Source organism: Pleurodeles waltl, chromosome 4_2 (assembly GCF_031143425.1).
Source record: "Pleurodeles waltl isolate 20211129_DDA chromosome 4_2, aPleWal1.hap1.20221129, whole genome shotgun sequence".
NCBI classification, from domain to species: domain Eukaryota; kingdom Metazoa; phylum Chordata; class Amphibia; order Caudata; family Salamandridae; genus Pleurodeles; species Pleurodeles waltl.
In genome coordinates, this window is record NC_090443.1 from 1,019,071,645 (window position 1) to 1,019,093,708 (window position 22,064).

Genomic DNA, 22,064 nt, shown 5'->3' on the forward strand with positions numbered 1-22,064 from the left:
ATAGCCTTTCCGGTTACAACGAATTGTGCCACTAGGCAACAGTGTCCACTCTAAACAATTCCTTGAACAACTGCACTCCAGTGTAAAAGTTATCTACATACAAATGGTGACCTTTCTTGAACAGTCGTCTACCAAGTTCCCACACAATTTTCTCAGTAACTCCAAAAGTGGGAGGACAACCGCTTTACAGTCCATTCACACACCTTTCATACATGAGATGCACAAGACCATTCACACCGCCAGCCACGGGCCCAGCACATTACAACACTCACATCGACAGACAGCGCCACTCAAGGGCCCATCACTTACATACGCCCACATGCCTGATACAACAATCACACCAGCTGATGGGAGTGTGTGGACTGGTGTTTGGCTGGAAGTGTGTTGCAGTAGCCAACAGCAAGTCAATATGTACACTATGTACACCCTCAGCCAAGCCCCACTCCACACACAATAGCATCACTTTTTTTTTTTTTTTAAACAAAGAAACCCCTAACTAATTAGAAATAATTACAAAACTACAAACACAAAAGCTCTAACTAAGTACATGACAGAAATGCTAACCATGAAACTGAACACATGAAAATACAAAACAGACATGGGTTTACACTCATGTTGTTCCCAGTAATTCTTCTGGGTGTGGTAATTCTTAAAACAACCACCCACACACAGCCCAGGCTTTGAAGGACAATCTGGGCAGTACATTCGAGTCCCCCTCCGGATACCTCTTTGAAAAGACACTCTACATTTCTTAGCTGGAAAGTCTTTTTTGGGTGTGGGAGGAATGTGCTCAGCAAAGTGGCGACCTTTCAATCTAGCCACATCCTCCACCACTGCTTCTCTAGGAACTCTGGCCTGTTCCACCACAATAAGGCTCTCTATCACTGACTCCTGAAATTTCACAAATGTCATCTTTGACTCTGGAGACCTATCCTTAAACACAATAAAAGCATTAAAAGTTGCTAAGTGGAAGAGGTGAATTGCTAACTTCTTATACCAGACGTAAGACTTAGGAATAGCAGTATAAGGTTCCAACCTTTGATCAACTCTATCTACACCTCCCATGTGCTTATTATAATCTAAAATGCACATAGGTTTGCGCACTTCAGCAACCTGGCCCCAAACAGTCACGGGGGAAGTACTCTCATCATGGATGGTACTTAGCGTGTAGACATCCCTCCTGTCTGAAAACTTCAAAGCTAGCAGCTCATCATTCCGCAAGGCACTGCACTGTCCCCTCTGAAGTTTTTTTACAGACAAGCTCCCTTGGATAGCCTTTCCGGTTACAACGAATTGTGCCACAGGCAACAGTGTCCACTCTAAACAATTCCTTGAACAACTGCACTCCAGTGTAAAAGTTATCTACATACAAATGGTGACCTTTCTTGAACAGTCGTCTACCAAGTTCCCACACAATTTTCTCAGTAACTCCAAAAGTGGGAGGACAACCAGGGGGGTCAATACTGGAATCCCTACTAGTGTAGACACGGAAATTATTCACATATCCTGTACTACTTTCAGAAAGCATATACAATTTAATTCCACATCGTGCCCTCTTGCTAGGAATGTACTGCCTAAAAACCAAACGACCCTTGAAGAGGACCAAAGACTCGTCCACAGCTATTTCTTTGCCTGGAAAATAGACCTCTGAAAAACGATCTACAAAATGATCAAGGACAGGCCTAATATTAAAAAGACGGTCAGAATCAGGGTGATCTTGTGGCAAGGCTAATGCATTGTCAATAAAATGCAGCATCCTAAGAAGAAGCAAATACCGATTACGACCCATTGTTGCAGGAAATATAGCTGTTGCCATCAAGGGACTAGTAGACCAATAAGAAGCCAGTGACGGCTTCCTTATCAACCCCATCAAAAGAGTCAAACCTAAAAACCTTTTCATCTCCTCCAAATTTGTGGGAATCCACTGGGCAGCTCTAGAGTGTGGCCTAAGTCTAGCAGCGTTGTCCCTCAAATACTGCTCCGCATACAAATCTGTCTGCTCAACAGTCTCTTCCAAAAACACATCATCCACAAATAACTGATAGAAATTGACAGGCAAAAAGTTCTCAGTATTGACTCTACACCCCGGAAGACCAGTAAAGGCAGGCAACTCTGGCTGCTCCATGTTTGGGGCAACCCAGAGTTCAGGTCTTCTAACGGGAACCTTTCAGCCCCAGGTTGCTGCACTAATGGCACATCAGTGTCCTCCTCTGAAACAGGCACTTCATCTGCACTGAGTGTGGCTTCCTCATCAGAAGATTCCTCTCCGACAGAAACTTCACTACCAGAATCCCTCACTTCCTCCTCTGCCTCAGATGCTTAGTCCGTCTCATAATCATGATCAGACAATCAGACAAAAAAGCATACCAACCACCTGCTGAGCGGTCATCCTGCGGCTAGTCATGATCTTTCCTATGAAAATTAACTGGACAAATGCACCACCAACAACCAGCACTGTGTAAGATAAGTAATAAAGTGCAGTTTTATTAGTAAGAGTTATAAACTCAAAAACTATACCGCTCACTTGCCTGAAACAGCTTGAATCACCAGCACCTACTCTGCACAGACACAGCAATCACCAAAGATATCCCACTAAAAAGAAAGAAAGAAAAGCAAATTAGAAATAAGACAACACAAATATCATTGTGCACAAATCTAAGGACAATTTCACACAAACATGCATTTAGTACACCACCTACAAACATGTCATTCATGCATGGCAACAATACTCCTTTGGAGTAAATTGTTTTTACTTACCTAAAACCTGCAACTATGCAAACCGCAGGTCAACCACCGCCAAAACCGCAAGGAGTCACAGCAAAGAAAGCAAAAGCTTTGAACTAGAACAAAAAGGAGGAAAAAAATTATCACAAATGCAAATACTTCGTCAGTTGACAAACATCCCACCATCAAGCATTTAGAAATTGGGGCCTAAGTGGATTCTGCCATAGGGGCCGATGGGCCTACTAAAAAATAGGCCTATCTGCCCCAAGGAGGGCAGACAATAGCTTTAGTAGTGTGTCCCCAGGGGCAGCGACCCTTGCCCAAGGGCCCACCCCCAAACAAAAAACAAACCACACACACACACTATCCCTGGCTCCTACGTGGCTTCTGTCCCCCTTGGGGGCAGATGGGCCTAAAAAGAATAGGCCCATCTGCCCCCTAGGGGGGGCAGAAATGGCCAACAGTTCAATGCCCCCCACATAAATAAACATATTTTAAAAAATCCCTGCCGTTCTAGTGGTTTCTGTCCCCCTTGGGGGCAGATCAGCCTAAAAATAATAGGCTGATCTGCCCTCAAGGGGGGCAGAAATGGCCTTGGTACACGTGTCCCCAAAGGGGGGGGGTGAACCTTGCCCAAGGGGCCGCCCCCCCTCCACTAACACACACACACTATCCCTGGGGGTCTAAGTGGCTTCTGCCCCCCTTGGGGGCAGATGTGCCTAAAAAAAAGGCCCTTCTGCCCCAAGGGGGACAGAAAAGGCCAACAGTTCAATGCCCCCCTTGGGGGGGGGTGCCCCTTGCCCAAGGGGACGCCTCCCCACATAAATAAACATAGAAAAAAAAATCCCTAGCGTTCTAGTGGTTTCTGCCCCCCTTGGGGGCAGATGAGCCTAAAAATAATAGGCCGATCTGTCCCCAAGAGGAGCAGAAATGGCCTTGGTACACGTGCCCCCAAAGGGGGGCGACCCTTGTCCTAGGGGTTGCCCCCCCTCCACTAACACACACACACACTATCCCTGGTGTCTAAGTGGCTTCTGCCCCCCTTGGGGGCAGATCAGCCTAAAAATAATACGCCGATCTGCCCCCAAGGGGGGCAGAAATGGCCACGAGAAACATGACCCCAAAAGGGTGCGACCCTTGCCCAAGGGGCCGCTCCCAAACACGTAAACATTTTATACAACAAAAATAAAAAAATCCCTGGCGTCTAGTGGATTCTGCCTCCCTTGGGGGCAGATCGGCCTAAAAATAATAGGCCGATCTGCCCCCAAGGGGGGCAGAAATGGCCACAATAAACATGCCCCCAAAAGGGAGCGGCCCTTGCCCAAGGGGCCGCTCCAAAACACATAAACACTAAAATACAACAACAACAAAAAAATCCCTGGCGTCTAGTGGATTCTGCCCCGGCCTAAAAATAATAGGCTGATCCGCCCCCAAGGGGGGCAGAAATGGGCAACATAAAAATGCACCCAAATGGGAGTGACCCTTGCCCAAGGGGCCGCTCCCAAATGCTTACACATTTAAAAAATAAAAAATCCCTGGCGTCTAGTGGGCATTCCTGCTGCCCGATTGCAATGCGATCGGGCAGCAGGAATGCTCAAAGAGACACCGGGGGAAAGGAAAAGCCTTTCCTTTGCCCCGGTGCCTCTTTGTCCCAAACCCCCCACCTGCCGGAGAAACTTACCTGTTTCTCTCTTCGCCCCACTAGAAGCAAATGGCTTCCAGTGCGACCTGACGTCATTACGGGGGGTGAGGGGGAGGCAGGGGAGGGCAGGGGTGTTCACCTTCCATCCCCGCCTTGGGGGGGTGGGGTGGGGAACCCCACGGAGGGAGCGCTAGCGCTCCCTCCAGGCTCCGTACCGAGGACATAATGGGAACGTCCTCGGCCTAGGAGCACTGTGCCACGGGACGTAACCACTACGTCCGCGGCTTCATATTAATTGTGTTCATCCATTTTATGTGTACATTTTTTTTCTTTGGTGCTAGAGTGTAATTAGTAAAAAAGTGATGTTATAAACTTCGCTCCCGTGTATATAACACAATTCAAATCTCCTGTCACTTTAGTGGGGAGAGATTTCCATGATGCAGAGTTTAGTAATTGAATTAAATCTGCATTAAGCTTGGTGCTGTTAGTGCGCCTTGTCCTTAGTAAGTAAACTTACAAGGTGACGCGTATAGGTTGATGAATCTTTTGGATCGCATAGGGTATCCTAGTCAAGTATAGCGAGTAAAATACAGTTTCAACAAATCAATCCAATCAACTTAAAATACCATGAACTAATCTAATCAGAAAAACCACCATCACTCATATGAAAGTTAGTTTGTTTTATTCCCTGTTAGTTACAATTCTAATCATAAACCTTCATTCAATAATATCATGATTTCCAAATTTTATTAGCAACATAAGCAATGAATTCTCAGCACTTTATTAATATGCAACTAACGTTAAACAAAGCATAGCAATTAATTGAGAAATTGAATAATTCAGCAATATAAGTCAGTCAGTCTAAGTCACCCTAAGTCACCCTTGTCAGCCTACCTATCTCCGAATTAGCATCACCAAGTGGGTCTTCATGCGAAAAACAATTTAGTCAAAATCATTAATTTGGAAATAAGCTATCTAAAAGAGAAAAACATTTAAAACAGCGCAGTTGGTACCTAGAAAGAAAAGCATTCATTAGTCAGTCAGGTTATAGTTACCTATCCAAGATAGATCAGCAACGAGTCAGTCTTCGTCCCCAGGTCATCAGTCATCAATAAGACTCAGGCTCAAAGGAAGCAAGCCCAAGTTTCAGCACTTCGGACAGCGTCTCCTGACGTCATCAACTTTCGCCTCTCCGTTCTGATTTTTTCCTCTCATGTCATGACTTTTTATTAGGGTCTCTCAGTCCGTCCCACAATTTGCCCATTGATCAACTTTATCAGGGGTTATGACTCTAACCTATAATTTTTGTTTACCACTTGTCTACGTTATTTTGAGAGTCAAGTTCCATTTACATGATTGGTCCTCTTGTCGATGAGTACATCATTCGGTTCTGCGGGTAACAAAATTGTTTCTCCCAACTCTTAGTCTGTAGCTCTATTGTTCGAATCCTGGGAAAGTACATTTAGCCTACTCTACACATAACTGTATCAATTTGTTCTGATCGTCTCCTGTTCGCTGCTGAGTTTGCAGATTTTTCTAGCAGTGTTTCATGGTGAACTCTGTACAGTTCAAGGTCTCTTTTCTCCAGTTGCAGTCTGCGGCAGCTCATTGCGTCTCCATGTTTAAGCAAGCAAGGCCCAGTGCCGACTAGGCCTCTGATATAGCTAAATTAAGGATATGAAGCATCATAAATTTATATCTCTCATTATAACACATTAGTACAATTATTAAACATTTTCACATTATTTTAGTACTGTTAACACAGATGGTGACCACTCCCCATGGGCACATTTCGCACATTACACGTTATTTTCAATTACTGTTAATCAAATGTCAAATTTTCTCATTAGTCATTATACGCAACTCATTAGCATATTCTCATATTAGCATATCTGCTGCAACAGTGCTCCTGGGTCTTGTTTCCCAATGTCACTGCCTGCACTTCTCTGCCTCCTGGGATGACTGTCTATGAAAAGAGGGCAAACTAAAATGTGAAAGATAAGCATGGGAATGGAGGGTAAATTATGCCTCTGATAATGAAGATGAGGACTGCTCTTAAGATCTTTAAAAACACTGTTCTCACTGCAAAGGTCAATTATTACACAGATAGGGTGCTCATCACCCACAATGCAACCTAGACATGTTTCAAATAAGCAATAATCTTTGGCAGCTCCAGTTGCAGAGTTGCTAAAAAAAGAACACACACAGTAACTCTGTAATATACCTTATGACATTTTTGCTGACAAAATCAATACCATCTGCAATTCATTTTTCCAATTCTACTAATTCAGGGAGTCTGGACTTGTGCCTCAGGGCTGGATTTTGATCCTGGCAGAGGGAATACTCCGTCATAAACGTGACAGATCTCCCGCTCGTCATATTACGACACCCATAGGATATAATGAGTTCGTAATACAGCGAACAAGATATCCGTCACATTTGTGACAGAGTTTTCCCCTCCACCCAGATCTAAATCAGGTCCTCAGTCTATTATTGCCCATCCTCAACTATGCAATTTTGCATTACCTTCCTTTGAGGAACTAGAAGGGCTAGCATCTTTAATATCATACAATTCTCCTTTGGACCCTCGTTCTCCTATTGTGCATAGTGGTCCCACACTAATGCTACAGACTCATTTGATGATCTGCAATGAATGTTTTGCTACAAATTATGTTCTGTAATTCAGGAAAGAGGCATTGGCGATTCCTCTATTGAAAAATCCAGCATCCAATCTATCCACTCTGAGTAATTATCAGCCAATTTCTCGGTTCCATTCCTAGTTAAAATGTACGTAAATGCCATTAACAAGCAGTTCAGTTCTCTCTTTTTTAGAAGACTGACACCATCTTGGATGATGCTCAGCCTGGATTTCGACTGTCTCTTGGTACCGAATCTGCCCTCATTTCCAAGTTTGATGATGTTCAGTTACTAGCAGATTGGAGTTGTTCTTTGGCTTTGGTACTACTAGGTTTGACAGCTGCATCTCCCAGAAACACCCCTAGCTTCGCCTCAAGGAATCTGAGGTCAGGGCCAGTTATTGACCTGGATTGAATCCTATCTAACCGACAGCTTTCAAGCAGTTTATTTAGCTCCTTACAGCTCAGAATTTAAAACACTTGCTAACGGAACCCAGCAGGCATCTTCATTGAGTCCCATCTTTTTAGGATCGAGTACGCAAAGTGCTCTATCCCTGGTGTAATCTCTCTGTGGGCTTGTAACCATGCCCATGTCCTGCCCATCAGTTTGGTTGGTTCGTGGAATTGCCTTTTAAAATTCACTTGATTTCGTTAGTGAAAGGCATGCATACGTCATGCCTTTTCGGGTGTTTAGTCTCCTCGAGTACACACGGCCAACTACTGAAAACATACGAGGCTCCATTTTTTCCATATGGATTCTGGACTACTTTTTCTGTTTATTTCGTAGGCAATCTCGCTGGGCAGTAGTTTATGGCTTTGCATGAGATCGACCTTGTTACATGGATAATTCCAGTTTTGCCAGTTAGATGGATAATTGCACTTTTGCCAGTTACATGGATAATTGCACTTTTGCCGATACGTTTCACTGCAAGCGGACTTCTGTTTCCTTTTGCATGTCTGCTTTGCGCTCATGGTGGCCATCGGCTCGCTTATGTGAAACTGTTTTACTTTTCAGTTTAGAAGTCCAGTTAGGAATTTACAACTTTAACAGCTCTAACTCGAGCAAATGCGGGACCCGTTGCATTTCAAATGCTTGTTTAACTTGCACTCTTTTCTGGTCCGCTTCTCCTCCATTCTTTCTTTCGGACTGTAAATTAATTAAAGGGGCCTGAGATGGCTTCAGAATTACGCTGCCTCAGTATTCAGTGCTCGCACATTTAAATGCAGCAGCTGCATGTTTAATGGGAGAGCTTTGGGCACTGGCACATTTTCATTTACAAATTAAGCACTACACAAAGAGCCCTGGAAGGAACACCTTGGACAGAAGGGTGAGAGTGAAATCAGTGGACAAGAGTCTATTCACAAGAAAGAAAGAAGTCATCAAAGCCTGATTGTCCCTCTGTTGTTAGACCTGTGCCATGGAGACATCAATGATAAATAAAGTTCTGCTGATAATCATAAAATAGATCTTGGCAATTTGGAAATCACTTCAATGCTTTATCAGTCCCTGGTTTAGCATTGCTGTGATCCCCACATTATTCAGCTCCTTTCCAAGCAGGAACAGAAGCAATGCCAGGCCGGTTTTGGCTTATGTGGGCCTCTGCAGGAAGATGTCGCTGGATTCCTACGGCACAGTGAGCACAGGACCCGTGTCTGAATATAGCTGTCAGACTTAGGAAAAACAAACACGCATTGGCAACACCTATGGGTCTCATCTATTGGAGAGCTATTGGCTTTGCCAATCTGGTGAGGGTGAACAACTGTAGAGCGACTGTTAGTGAATGGGATGGTAAAAAACAAAATATGAAGCAGCCTGTGTTGGCGCTGTGTCAGAGCACTTTATTTCCCTTCTGGCAGTTGGCGGGGGGAGGGACCGAGCTGAATAAGCAACAGGGACAACAAGGGGATGGGAGGGGACTAAACAAGACAGGCGGGAGGTGGGTGTGGAATAAGCAACATGGACTGGAGGGGTGGGAGATGAAGGGAATAAGCAACATGAACTGGGTGGGAGAGAATAAGCAACGCAGGGGGGGTGGGAGGGGAATGAACAAGACAGGTGGGAGGTGGGAGGGGGATAAGCAACAAAGGGGGAATGGGATAGGGATAACCAACAACAGGCGGTGGGGGGGAATAAGCAACAAGGGTAGCGGGGAATAAGCAACAAGGAGGGAGTGGGAGGGGAATAAGCAACACAGAGGGGAGGTGGGTGTGGATTAAGGAACATGGACCGGGGATGGGAAGGTGAAGGGGAATAAGCAATGGAGACGATTGTGGGAGGGGACAAAGCAACACAGAGTGGGGGTGGTATTCTACAGTCTAAAGAGAGTTCCAGAACTTGAGGGAACCATACCTGGGAAGACCAAAAAGGGTTACTGACATCAAGGAGGCTAAGTCCCTTCTGACATGAATCAGAATTTCTGAGATGAGAATCACTGTAAATGGGGGAAGCCCTTATGCCAGAACTGAGCGCCTCTGCTGCAGAAACACATCCAGAGCTTCCGGGTCCGGTTTCTAGCTGAAGAAGAGTGAACGTTTGTAATGGAGATGTGAGGCAAAAAGATCTATTTGAAGAGGACACGATAGGTGGATAATTTTGCAGAACACTTTGGGATGGAGAGGGCAGTCCCTGTTGATGTGCAGAAACCTGGAAGACCAATCCACTACTAAATTGGAAAGACCCAGAAGATACGCTGCTGGAAGTAACATCTCTCTGTCTAGGCAATAGTCCTTTGTTAAGCCAGCCAAACCTTCAAATGAAGGTTGGAATGAGACCTGCTAAGGAATCCTGGAAGAGTGAGCTCTTCTTCAACCGCCCCTTTGAAAAACATGAGGTGGGAAAACCTTTTTTTTAGGTTCTGTTGTGCCTTGCCCAACAATGTGAATGTTTGCACATATGTGGAAATGATTCCCAAGCAGATGGTCATCTGCTTCCAGACCTAACTCCATCTCTTCCATTTCTGACAATTTGGGATCAATCCTCATGAGGATGGGTTTCTTTTTTTCAGCCGAGTTGGCTGCACTACCATTGCAAACAACAAATGGCCCCCTGATTCCATCACTGAAGGACAGGTAAGTTTACCGGAGCAACTGTAAGTGCTGCATCCTCGTTAATCTCCATCATTTGAGTCAGGGGGCCTAGAACATGTAGAACCTTGCCTTGACAAAGTCTTAGTACTTTATCTGTCACCTTCTTGGGGTCTTTACCTTTCTTGGAGAGTAAAGCTATGTCCAGAGTGGTGGTCAATTTATTAGGGAGCTGGGGTCCTGTTCACTTTTCTAAGAGTTTACTACCGTTAGCCTTGTCCTTTGGCTTTCTTACCCGATGAGCTAGGAAAGAGGTAATCTCAGGGGAAGGAGCCCATTCTCCCAATCCTGGGTGTAAAATGACTGCAGGATCAAAAAAAGGAATACACAAAAATCAAGAAGGGCTTCAGGAGAAATGGGATTTGGAGACTGTGGGTCTTAGGGAGCCCATGGACGCCCTATGTCATTGTCATCTGAGTCTTGAGAATGGGCAGGCATGAAAGACAATAAGTCTGAATCAGAGTGGTCTGGATAAGTGGTTGTGTTCATCTGTTTCCTAAGGGAAGGGTCTCTTAAAAAAATGAACATCTGTAGATTGTTATGGGGGCCGGTTCTTATTCCTCTCAGTGATTTGTCCCTCAGTGGCAAGCTCCTGCATTTCTCTGCAATCCTCTTCCACACAGAAATCGGGAATCATGGAGCTGTGATTTCAAGAAGGATTTTGCAATAGAATGCCTCTTTAGGCTGCTTTTGTTTGTGCCCTCCATAATACAATGGATACGTTTTAAGTCTCTAGAATCAGCGGTTCAAAAGAAAATATAAGCATATAAAATCCTAAAATACAATATGTATTTAAATTAATTATATCTTAATTTTTTAAAATAAATATACTAACTTAAAAAACCAAAGGTTACAGGGACGTTAAAGTTAGTCTCACATTTTAAACATACAAACCATAGAAATTCACGTGTTAGAGTTATCTCAAGTTACTAAAACTCGTGGCCTAAGGTAACTATTAAGATAACCTTTAATTCTATTTCCTAACTATAATGTCCCTGTAACCTTTGTTTTTTTTCAGTGAATTTCTATGTTTTTTTAAACGTAAAGTCATTTTCATTACGTTAATCCAACCGCCGCCACGCACAGCCTTTGGCCGTGTGTGGCGGTGGTTAGCTACAGGCTGTGCACAGTGGGGCTTGGCCGCAGGGTCTGGCCCGCGGCCGGATGCTACGGCCAACTCCCCTAACCACACAGCCCCATGCTGTGCACGGCCTTTATCGGGAATTGGCCGTGGCCTGTCTCACTGGGTGTAAGAATAGGTGTGACACAGTGTTTTTGGGAGTGAGAGTGGTTGTGAGAGTGTCTGTCTGGGTGTGAGAGTGTGAGTGACTTAGTGGGTCTGTGAGTGGGTGCATCAGTGTCTGTGTGGGTCTGTGAGTGGGTGCATGAGGGTCTGAGTGCAGCTGTGAGTGGGTGCATGAGGGTTTGAGTGAGTCTGTGAGTGAGTGCATGAGTGTCTGAGTAGGTCTGTGAGTGGGTGCGCGAGTGTATGGGTGGGTCTGTGAGTGGGTGCGTAAGGGTCTGAGTGGGTCTGTGAGTCGGGGAAACAGATTGAAAGAGAGTGAGTGAGAGGGAGGGAGATAGAGAGTTTTTAGGCTTTGATAAATGATATACTTAGAATGAGACAAATTTAAAAGTAAAATATAATTTGTCAGTTAGAAAGAGTGAGATCACCTTTTGGTATGTATCTTAAGTATTTGAAAAGAAAATAAATCAGCGAAATGACCTCGAACACACCTAGACAGGAACCCTCAACCTTTGAGGTAGAGGCCTGAGACCTTAACCACTAAACGACAGACATCTCTTTGCTTCATGGTATACACACGTAGCTAAGACATTCAAACTGAAAGGTATGATGGGAAAAAGATGTAAATTGTTGCACCAATAGGCATCTTTAATATTAAAAAAAATGAGTAAATAAACAGACATGTTACTGGGATTAGAACTTTCAACTTACAGGGAGACAGTTCACATGCTTTACCAGCAGGCCACCAGTGACTCTCTTGTGCTGGGAAGCAAAACATGCCTATGACATTCAAACCTAACAGCTCACCATGTGACACTTTCAAGTCATTGCATGGAGAGACCATTGCCATGACAATCCCTTGTTCTCCCTCTCTCTTCCATCCCATTATGGGATGGAAGAGAGAGAAAGAGAGAGAGAGAGAGAGAGAGAGAGTGTGACAGGACAGGAAGGCAACCGCAGAGGGAGCGTGAAGGCCCCTGCGGTCCCAACCAGCTCCCCACGTCTTGCGGGAGCCAGCATTGCTCAAACAAGCAGGGAGATGCTTTAAATAGCATATTTGCATGCAGGGAAACAGATGAAAACTCCTCTTTCTGCCTGCGGGAGCTGTTTGACAGCTGTCAGAAAGCAGACTTTGCTTATGCTTGGTGGGAGCTGTGAGCTCCTATGTCCCAGGGACCATGGGACATAGCAGGAGCCGGCCCAGGGGAGTTGCGGCCCCCAGGGCCATTATTGGTTCCTCGAGAGCGGCCCCTCTCCAACAAGCATTGCCCCAGAGATGTGGTGGTCCCCGGGGCTCCTTCACTCTTTTATTGTACCCCTGTGGAGGTGGTGGTACCTAGGGCTACGGGGGGACCACTTGCATCATATTTCTTTAAAGCCTTGAGGAGGTGGTGGCCCCCAGGGCAACAATAAACCCAGAAGAGGAGCCCGTGCACCCCCTCCTTTAATTTTCACTGACCCCGGGTCCTGGCCCAGCCCCAGAGCTAAGGGGTCAGGGTGACTCTACCCTGACCCCTTTTCCTTTTTTGGGGGTGTTTTTTTAGATGGCTGCCAACACTTTCTGGTTGAAGTATAGGCAGCCAATCAGAGCTCTGCATTTCCTCGCACGTGCTTGTCATTATTCGCAAAGACGTCACAATGGATCCGCGACCCTACAGATACAAATTTGTCTTCCCTTTAATATCTCCTAAACTACTGACCAGATTTACACCAAATACGGAGATATTAATTTTTAAAGAATAAACACTTTCTAGTGCTTAGAAACACAAAGCGCCAACTTTACCAAAATTCTCCAAACTTTAGAAGGTGTTTCCTGAAGTCCTCCTTGCAGGTACAATGGGTCCAAAACACAAATCCAAGGGTCTGGAATCTCCTGGATGGTCCTTGGAAAGTTGGGCCACAATTCCCACAATGCACCTGGCCAAATACTTAAAAGTCCACTGGATGCACTCCAGGCTGGAGACTCTTGCTGGGGATGATGCAGGTGAAGCTCTATTAGCCTGTAGATGCAGGGAGTCCATTCCTGTGTCCTTCTTGAAGCAAGGCACCGTTCCCAGATTTGTAGTACCAGATTGTGCAGTAGGCACAGTTCACTCGGAAGTGCAGACCAAGAGTCGAGATCCAGACTCCAGCAGTGCAGTCCTTCTTCCTCTTGTAGTAACAGGCAGCAGATCTGAGAGGCTATGCACCTCTCACATATTTATTCCTAGCTCCTGGGCATCAGGAAGGGGGGAATCCCTAACCAGTAGAATGCAGGGTGACACTAAGTTGCATGACTACTTCCTCCAAAGTGTGGCATATTCCTGTCCCAGAAAGCACCATTGTTCCAAAATCCATGATGGCTGAAATTTCAGCAGAGCAGTTAGAGCTGACTAAACCAATCCCCAGTGTGGCACATTTCCATAGCTCTGACATCTGCAAATTCCTTCCTTAAGCCTGGTATCTGGCTGAGGGGTCCAGAAGGTGATTTGGCGTTTTCTGCCTGTCCTGCTCTCTTTTGAGGCTTGATGTTTTATTACCCCCCCCCCCCTCTGGCATTTCTGTGTAGCCCCAAAGCTGCCCTTCACCAGATAGCCTCAACCCTGGACACCACTTATCACCTACTCAAAGCAGGTCTGCTAATCCTGTTAGCACTGACCAACAAGAGGGGACCTTTAGAAGTCTGGATTTTGGCTTACAGAAAGAAAAGCCTTATAATTATTTTCCGTACAAGTTGTGATAAATTCATGAATGCCAAATTGCTGGATGTATCAAAACAAATCTTTTAAGTCTTTGAATTACTTTTCTATGCTTTTCATTACTATATTTACAACAAAATACAAAATTGCAATGATGGAGCACAGTATCTAAAATGGGGGAAAAATGAAATGATCAGTTGTTCCCTCACCAGGGTTTGTAAAATATCTTTAATAAGGCCCCTGCTTATAGGTACATAACGCCCACCCATGGGACACCTATGGGAGACCCTGGGGACACCTAATATGTGAAAATAAAGAAGATCATCACATTTAAAGTGGCCGTAGCACCAAAGTCGAATTGGGACGCCATTTCCATTTAAACGAAGTCTGCAGAGGCAGACTGCTTTTAAAAATGACAGAAAACCTCCAGCAGTGCCCACATGCAAAGGGCAGCAATTCTGCTGGGCTTCTACTTCCATGCCCTATTATGTACTAGGGTCTTATAGGTAGTTGGCGCCCCCTTGCCATATTATTTAATAGGGATTTATAGGGGCTGTCATGCAAATGGTATGAATTTAACTTTTAAAGACAGGCTACAAGGCAGGCCTGCATTTAAAAGCACAGAAAGCACACAGCGGTTCACACATCCAAGTGCAGAAATACTGCTGAGCATCTAATCTCCATGCCCTATTATATTCTAGGGGCTTATAGGCAGATTGTATCCCCTTGTTCTACTATATACTAGGGACTTACAGGGCCTGTCAGGCCAATTGGAAGGGTACACGAATACCTAGTGTACTCTACTACATGTGTGTGTTTTACCCTAGCACTGGCCTGGGTGTGGATAACAGAGCCACGGGCATAGTCAGAGTCAGTTACCATCAGCACCAGTCAGCAACAAAAAAAATGGGGGTGAACAGGGCAAAAAGATGACTTTGCAACACATAGGAAATGCATTTTTATGTGGCTAATCACTTTGGCGCATTTGAAGAATCGGCATGAAACGTCCCAAAAAATTGCTACTTTTTAACTACTTTGCGCATGGACATTTTCGGGGTGATTCGTGAAGCGAGGGCTGAGAAAAAATGAACTCTAGACACAGCTACAGCCTAAACCGCAGGACAGATTTACACCAAATATGGCAGAAAGCTAGATCTTGGTCCCGAAAGAGTGCTTTTGTGTTTTGGTGTAAATCCGTTCAGTAGTTTTTGAGCAATTCAGTCTCAAAAACTTTGTATAGCTGGAGACGCAGAGCCTCCGCGGATCCCCACAGTTCTGAAGTTGACATCTGATTGACTGCCACCACCTCAACCAGATAGCGGTGGCAGCCACATTAGGACTCAGGACATAGTCCTGAGTCCTAAAAAAGAGTAAAAGAAAGACATAAGGGGCAGGGTAGAATTACCCTGTCCTCCTTAGGCCTGGTGGTGGGGTTCCAGAGAGACCCCTTGTGAGACCAAAACATTTCTTTTTCAAATGTCCCGTGCATGTTTGTGAAAAAATGCCCCCCCCCCGGGGTGGGCTAGGGCCTGAAGGATGAGTGTTTATGTGCGTGGCCCCCCTCCCCAGGCTAATTTTGGCCCCCAGGGCCCCATCCCCTGGGATCTGACATCTTATTTAGGGGGAGAGGGTATGGGGCCCCCATCCTTTGGGGCTCAAGGTAATTTTCAGAGGGAGAGGGGCTCGCAGCCCCCCACCCGGCATATTTTTTAAGAGGAGGGAGGCCTGCGTGGTGGGCAGAAATGGCTTAAAATGAATTTGCCCCCCAACCCCTCAACCCCCCCTGGGAGCGACCCTTGCCTACGGGGTCGCTCCTCCTTCGTGACATTGGTGCAACAAAAAAAAATCCCCGGTGGCTAGTGGATTCTGCCCCCTTGGGGCCAGATTGATCTAAAATCGGCCGATGGGCCCCCAAGGGGGGGCAGAAATGGTCTAATTTGCCCCCCAGGGGAGCTACCCTTGCCTAATGGGTAGCTCCCCATCTCTGTAAAAAACAAACAAAACAAAAAAACACAAAAATAAATTTGCCCTGGCGCCTAGAGGTTCTGCCCCCCCTGGGGGCAGATCTGCCTAATAACAATAGGCCGATCTGCCCCCGGGGGGGGCAGAAATGGCCTAAAATAAATTTACCCCCCCAACCCCCCGTCGCTCCCCACCTGCAAAAAAACAAAACAAAACAACAACAATTTTTTTTTATCCCTGGTGCCTAGAGGTTTCTGCCCCCCCCCCCGGGGGGCCTAATAATAGGCCAATCTGCCCCCAGGGGGGACAGAAAAGGCCTTCCAAAAAAAATGCCCCCCCCTAGGAGCGACTCTTGCCCAAGGGGTCGCTCCCCACCTGCAAAAGAACCAAAACAAAACAAAACAAAACAATTTTTTTTTTATCCCTGGTGCCTAGAGGTTTCTGCCCCCCCCCGGGGGCAGATCAGCCTAATAATAGGCCAATCTGCCCCCAGGGGGGACAGAAAAGGCATTCCAAAAAAAATGCCCCCCCCCTAGGAGCGACCCTTGCCCAAGGGGTCGCTCCCCACCTGCAAAAAAACAAAACAAAACAAAACAAACATTTTTTTATCCCTGGTGCCTAGAGGTTTCTGCCCCCCCCGGGGGCAGATCAGCCTAATAATAGGCCAATCTGCCCCCAGGGGGGACAGAAAAGGCCTTCCAAAAAAAATGCCCCCCCTAGGAGCGACCCTTGCCCAAGGGGTCGCTCCCCACCTGCAAAAAAACAAAACAAAACAAAAAAAATATTATCCCTGGTGCCTAGAGGTTTCTGCCCCTCCTGGGGGCAGATCGACCTAATAATAGGCCAATCTGACCCCAGAGGGGGCAGAAAAGGCCTTCCAAAAAAATGCCCCCCCTGGGAGCGACCCTTGCCCAAGGGGTCGCTCCCTTTTGCCAATTTCAGGAAAAAGAAAAAAAATCCCTGGTGTCTAGTGGGTTTCAAAAGCCGGATTGCAAACAATCCGGCTTTTGAAACGCTCAGAGAGACTTCAAAGGTAAGGAAATTCCTTTCCTTCCCTTTGAAGCCTCTCCGGGCCTCCCCCACGCTTCCAGCGCGATGGGAGGAGGCCCTCTGTGTTTGTCAGCGCGCAGGGGGGTCGGGGTGGAAGGGGAAGGGCTTCCCCTTCCATCCCTGCCTTGCACATGGGGGGAGCGCTAGAGCTCCCCCCGGTTCCCGGGTGTAGGACGAGGTGACCTTGTCCAAGGCACCCGAGGGGTTAACCCCCGAACTCTGAACATGGCAATTTCATTCCTGACAGCAGTGTGGGGTTGGCTCCCTTTGGGGGATTGGTCGCAGGGCCTGACTTCTGTCCGCAAAAGGCCATGCACGCAGGGGTTTGAATTTATGTATGGTAATTATATATTAGTTTACGTTAAAAATACCTAGAAATTCACTGAAAAAAATAAAGGTTAAAGTAACTTTATTGTGAGGTACAATGTTCAGTAACAACATAACACTTTAAACTCTAAAACCACAGATATTCACCAGTGATAGTTATAGTTCTCTCAAGTTACTATAAATCTTGCTCTAAGGAAACTATAACTCGCGCCCTCACCACGCACTGATTACCCCCATATTACATCACTCATCTTCTGTGACATCACTGATAATATTACTGCAACATTTGCAGTGAAATTATTGATGAGAAAACGGCATGGCGGGGGCACGAGTTATAGTTACCTTAGAGCTCAAGTTTGGTGGTCTGGATAATTTGGTGATAGCGTCTTAGGGCATAGTTCAATGGGCTCATTCTCCATTTGTGCTCCAGTTGCTTGCAGTGAAGTTTCATCAGTCTGGCCCGGGTTCTGGATCTTGTTATATAGCTGTTGGAGGATGGCCACGAAGTCAGCGCAAGAGGTGATCCAGTGGTTGAAATTCTTGATGGCTTTTCGGGAGGCTGTTGCTGTGTTTGGTTTGGATGTTGGAAGCGGTGTTCCAGTCCTTAGAAAAGATACTGTTGCTGTTTAGGTGGGCTAGTCTGGCAGTGATGCATGTGCGTTGGACCAGGACGGGGATGCTAAAGTTGACAATGGCATGATCTGTCCAGGGGACTGTTGTGGGCTTGTCGACTCGGATGTTGTTGAAGTTGCTGAAAATAGAGTCCAACAGGTGTCCGACGATGTGGGTAGGTCCCTCTATTCAGGTGAGGCCCGGGTTTCCAAAGTCTTCAATGAGTGCTCTTAAGTTGGGTTCGGTGTGGTCTTCCAGGTGGAAATTCAGGTCTCCAAGTAGGATGTAATTACTAGCATTGAGCTTGAGTGGTGCATCAAAGTTGATGATAGTGTCGTGAAATTGGTGTGCGGTCCTGGTGGTCTGTAGATGAGAGAGCTGCTTAGGGTGAATTTGGCTGTGACGTGGACCTTGAACAACAGGTATTCCATCCTGGAGAATGACATCTCCGTGGAGGTAGTGCAGCTGAGATGTTCTTGTGGATGATGGTGATTCTGTCTCCAGTCTTGTGAAGTTTGTCTTGCCAGGCAGTCTTGTAGGGGGGAACATGGCTGTACTGATGTCAGGTGCTGATGAAGGGTTCAACTAAGCTTCCCTGAGGAAAGTTATGTCAATGGCATTGTCGTGCAGTAGGTCCCAGATCTCTGTGGTGTGTTTGGTGAGTACGCAGATGTTGCAGAGTATGCATGTGAGTGTGGAGTGTTGTGTGGGTGGTTGGAAGACTGTGCAAGTGGGAGAGAGTGGGGTGTTGGGTGCTGTCAGTGTGGTGCGTGTTGGATGTGGGTAAGTGCATGAAAACTTACAGGATTGCAGTTGAAGGCTCCATTGGTGTTGTGTAGTGCAGGGATGCAGCAGCATGTAGAGCGGCAGCCAGGGTTGAGGACACAGAAGATTGCAACGTCATAGCCTCGGAATTGGGTGGGACCATGATTCTGGCAGTGGGCGCGGGCCTGGCACAAACCGGCACAGATGGGCTTGCCATTGGTTGGCCCACTGCGTGTCCACAATCTCAGACATCGGTGCTCAACTCCAGCTGCAATCAGTAAGTGTTCCTCTGAGCTGTATGGTGGCCCCCCTCTCCTGGTCTCACAAGAGGCAGCAGACCTCGGCCAGCCAACGGCGACAGCTTCATGGCCAGTGGCATGTGGGCACTCACACATTGTTTTGTCAAGATATAGGTGGGCCAGTGACAATATCCCCTTTGATATATATATATATATATATATATATATAGGGAGTGCAGAATTATTAGGCAAATGAGTATTTTGACCACATCATCCTCTTTATGCATGTTGTCTTACTCCAAGCTGTATAGGCTCGAAAGCCTACTACCAATTAAGCATATTAGGTGATGTGCATCTCTGTAATGAGAAGGGGTGTGGTCTAATGACATCAACACCCTATATCAGGTGTGCATAATTATTAGGCAACTTCCTTTCCTTTGGCAAAATGGGTCAAAAGAAGGACTTGACAGGCTCAGAAAAGTCAAAAATAGTGAGATATCTTGCAGAGGGATGCAGCACTCTTAAAATTGCAAAGCTTCTGAAGCGTGATCATCGAACAATCAAGCGTTTCATTCAAAATAGTCAACAGGGTCGCAAGAAGCGTGTGGAAAAACCAAGGCGCAAAATAACTGCCCATGAACTGAGAAAAGTCAAGCGTGCAGCTGCCACAATGCCACTTGCCACCAGTTTGGCCATATTTCAGAGCTGCAACATCACTGGAGTGCCCAAAAGCACAAGGTGTGCAATACTCAGAGACATGGCCAAGGTAAGAAAGGCTGAAAGACGACCACCACTGAACAAGACACACAAGCTGAAACGTCAAGACTGGGCCAAGAAATATCTCAAGACTGATTTTTCTAAGGTTTTATGGACTGATGAAATGAGAGTGAGTCTTGATGGGCCAGATGGATGGGCCCGTGGCTGGATTGGTAAAGGGCAGAGAGCTCCAGTCCGACTCAGACGCCAGCAAGGTGGAGGTGGAGTACTGGTTTGGGCTGGTATCATCAAAGATGAGCTTGTGGGGCCTTTTCGGGTTGAGGATGGAGTCAAGCTCAACTCCCAGTCCTACTGCCAGTTCCTGGAAGACACCTTCTTCAAGCAGTGGTACAGGAAGAAGTCTGCATCCTTCAAGAAAAACATGATTTTCATGCAGGACAATGCTCCATCACACGCGTCCAAGTACTCCACAGCGTGGCTGGCAAGAAAGGGTATAAAAGAAGGAAATCTAATGACATGGCCTCCTTGTTCACCTGATCTGAACCCCATTGAGAACCTGTGGTCCATCATCAAATGTGAGATTTACAAGGAGGGAAAACAGTACACCTCTCTGAACAGTGTCTGGGAGGCTGTGGTTGCTGCTGCACGCAATGTTGATGGTGAACAGATCAAAACACTGACAGAATCCATGGATGGCAGGCTTTTGAGTGTCCTTGCAAAGAAAGGTGGCTATATTGGTCACTGATTTGTTTTTGTTTTGTTTTTGAATGTCAGAAATGTATATTTGTGAATGTTGAGATGTTATATTGGTTTCACTGGTAATAATAAATAATTGAAAGGGGTATATATTTGTTTTTTGTTAAGTTGCCTAATAATTATGCACACCTGATATAGGGTGTTGATGTCATTAGACCACACCCCTTCTCATTACAGAGATGCACATCACCTAATATGCTTAATTGGTAGTTGGCATTCGAGCCTATACAGCTTGGAGTAAGACAACATGCATAAAGAGGATGATGTGGTCAAAATACTCATTTGCCTAATAATTCTGCACTCCCTGCGAGCAGTGGAGTAGCACTTTTCAGCAGATGTACAACTGCCTGTCCTGATGCTCTAAAATGACCTCTGATGCTGAGCCCTAGCAAACACCTGGTCAAAATAAGCATTGCTGTGAGACATACAAGATGTACATACTGGTGGCAGTGCAAGAACTACTTAAGAAAACTATAAAGACAGGGACCCTCTGTTGGGTGAACATCACTCTTCATGTGGTCGACACAGAAAGATGTATTTTAAAAGAACAAACTGCCCTTATTGATGGTATAGGCTGTCTGTTGTGGGACAATTATTCTTGTTCAATAAATTCTTCCTTATTGTTTATTTCAGTTGCTACCTGCACGACCGCAGATATGGATAAAAATAACACAACAGAAGACATCAAAAACCAGGGCATAAAAAAGAACTTTCAAGTAAGAGGAAAACATTTTGAACAAATCAAATCAAATCAAATCATTAACATTTATAAATCGCGCTACTCACCCGTGCGGGTCTCAAGGCGCTAGGGGGAAGGGGGGGTTACTGCTGCTCGGAAAGCCAGGTCTTGAGGAGTCTCCGGAATGTGGAGTGGTCCTGGGTGGTCCTGAGGCTGGTGGGGAGGGTGTTCCAGGTTTTGTCTGCCAGGAAGGAGAAGGACCTTCCACCCGCCGTGGAGCGGCGGATTCGAGGGACGGCAGCGAGCGCGAGGCCCGAGGAACGGAGGAGACGGGTGGGGGCGTAGAAGCTGAGGCGACGGTTGAGGTCTTCCGGTCCCTTGTTGTGGAAGGGGCCAGAGAGGTGTACTCTTTTGATTTTTGACAGAGTCGAACAAGACACTCCTTGAATTCTTTGCTATTAAAGGCAGGCCATTATCATATGTGAGTTTAGTGGGGATGCCCCACGCTGCAAAAATGTCACAAAGCAATTCGATGAATTTGTTGTGGATTGTCCATGATAAGTCTTCCATCAAAGGGAAACCCAAATATTCATCAACGACTACCAAGAGATGATGTCCATTTCCCAGAGGCCGAAAGAGGTCAGCTGAAAGTCTCTCCCAGGCATGAGCAGGAAGGTCAGACATTGTCAATGGATGTTGCGTCACCTTGGGGGATAGACAGTTACAAGGGTGAAATGCTTTCAGCTCTTTCTCAACTTGTTCAGCGAGGTGATGGAATCACACTCGGTCTCTTAGAGCTCTTCAGGTGGCTACAATGTCCTTCATCGGTCAGCTCAATGACTTGCTGTCTTAGGCTCTCAGTTATTACGATTCCCGAGCCTCTCAATATGACACCTTCTTAGGTGACAAATAAATCAGCTTGTACATTTTTTTAATTTTTGGAATTC

The 22,064-nt window shown here is 46.0% G+C and overlaps 1 protein-coding gene across 2 annotated transcripts in view; it reads left to right on the forward strand.

Annotated features, from left to right (window-relative positions):
- Positions 1 to 22,064, forward strand: part of LOC138293602 (serine-rich adhesin for platelets-like) — a 620,895-nt gene that overhangs the window by 63,269 nt on the left and 535,562 nt on the right. For both annotated transcript variants that reach the window (XM_069232871.1, XM_069232872.1), the window contains exon 3: positions 21,072 to 21,154. In XM_069232871.1, coding sequence (XP_069088972.1) covers positions 21,095 to 21,154 — 60 coding nt within the window. In that variant the 5' untranslated portion in view covers positions 21,072 to 21,094. The remainder of the gene's footprint in view (positions 1 to 21,071; positions 21,155 to 22,064) is intronic.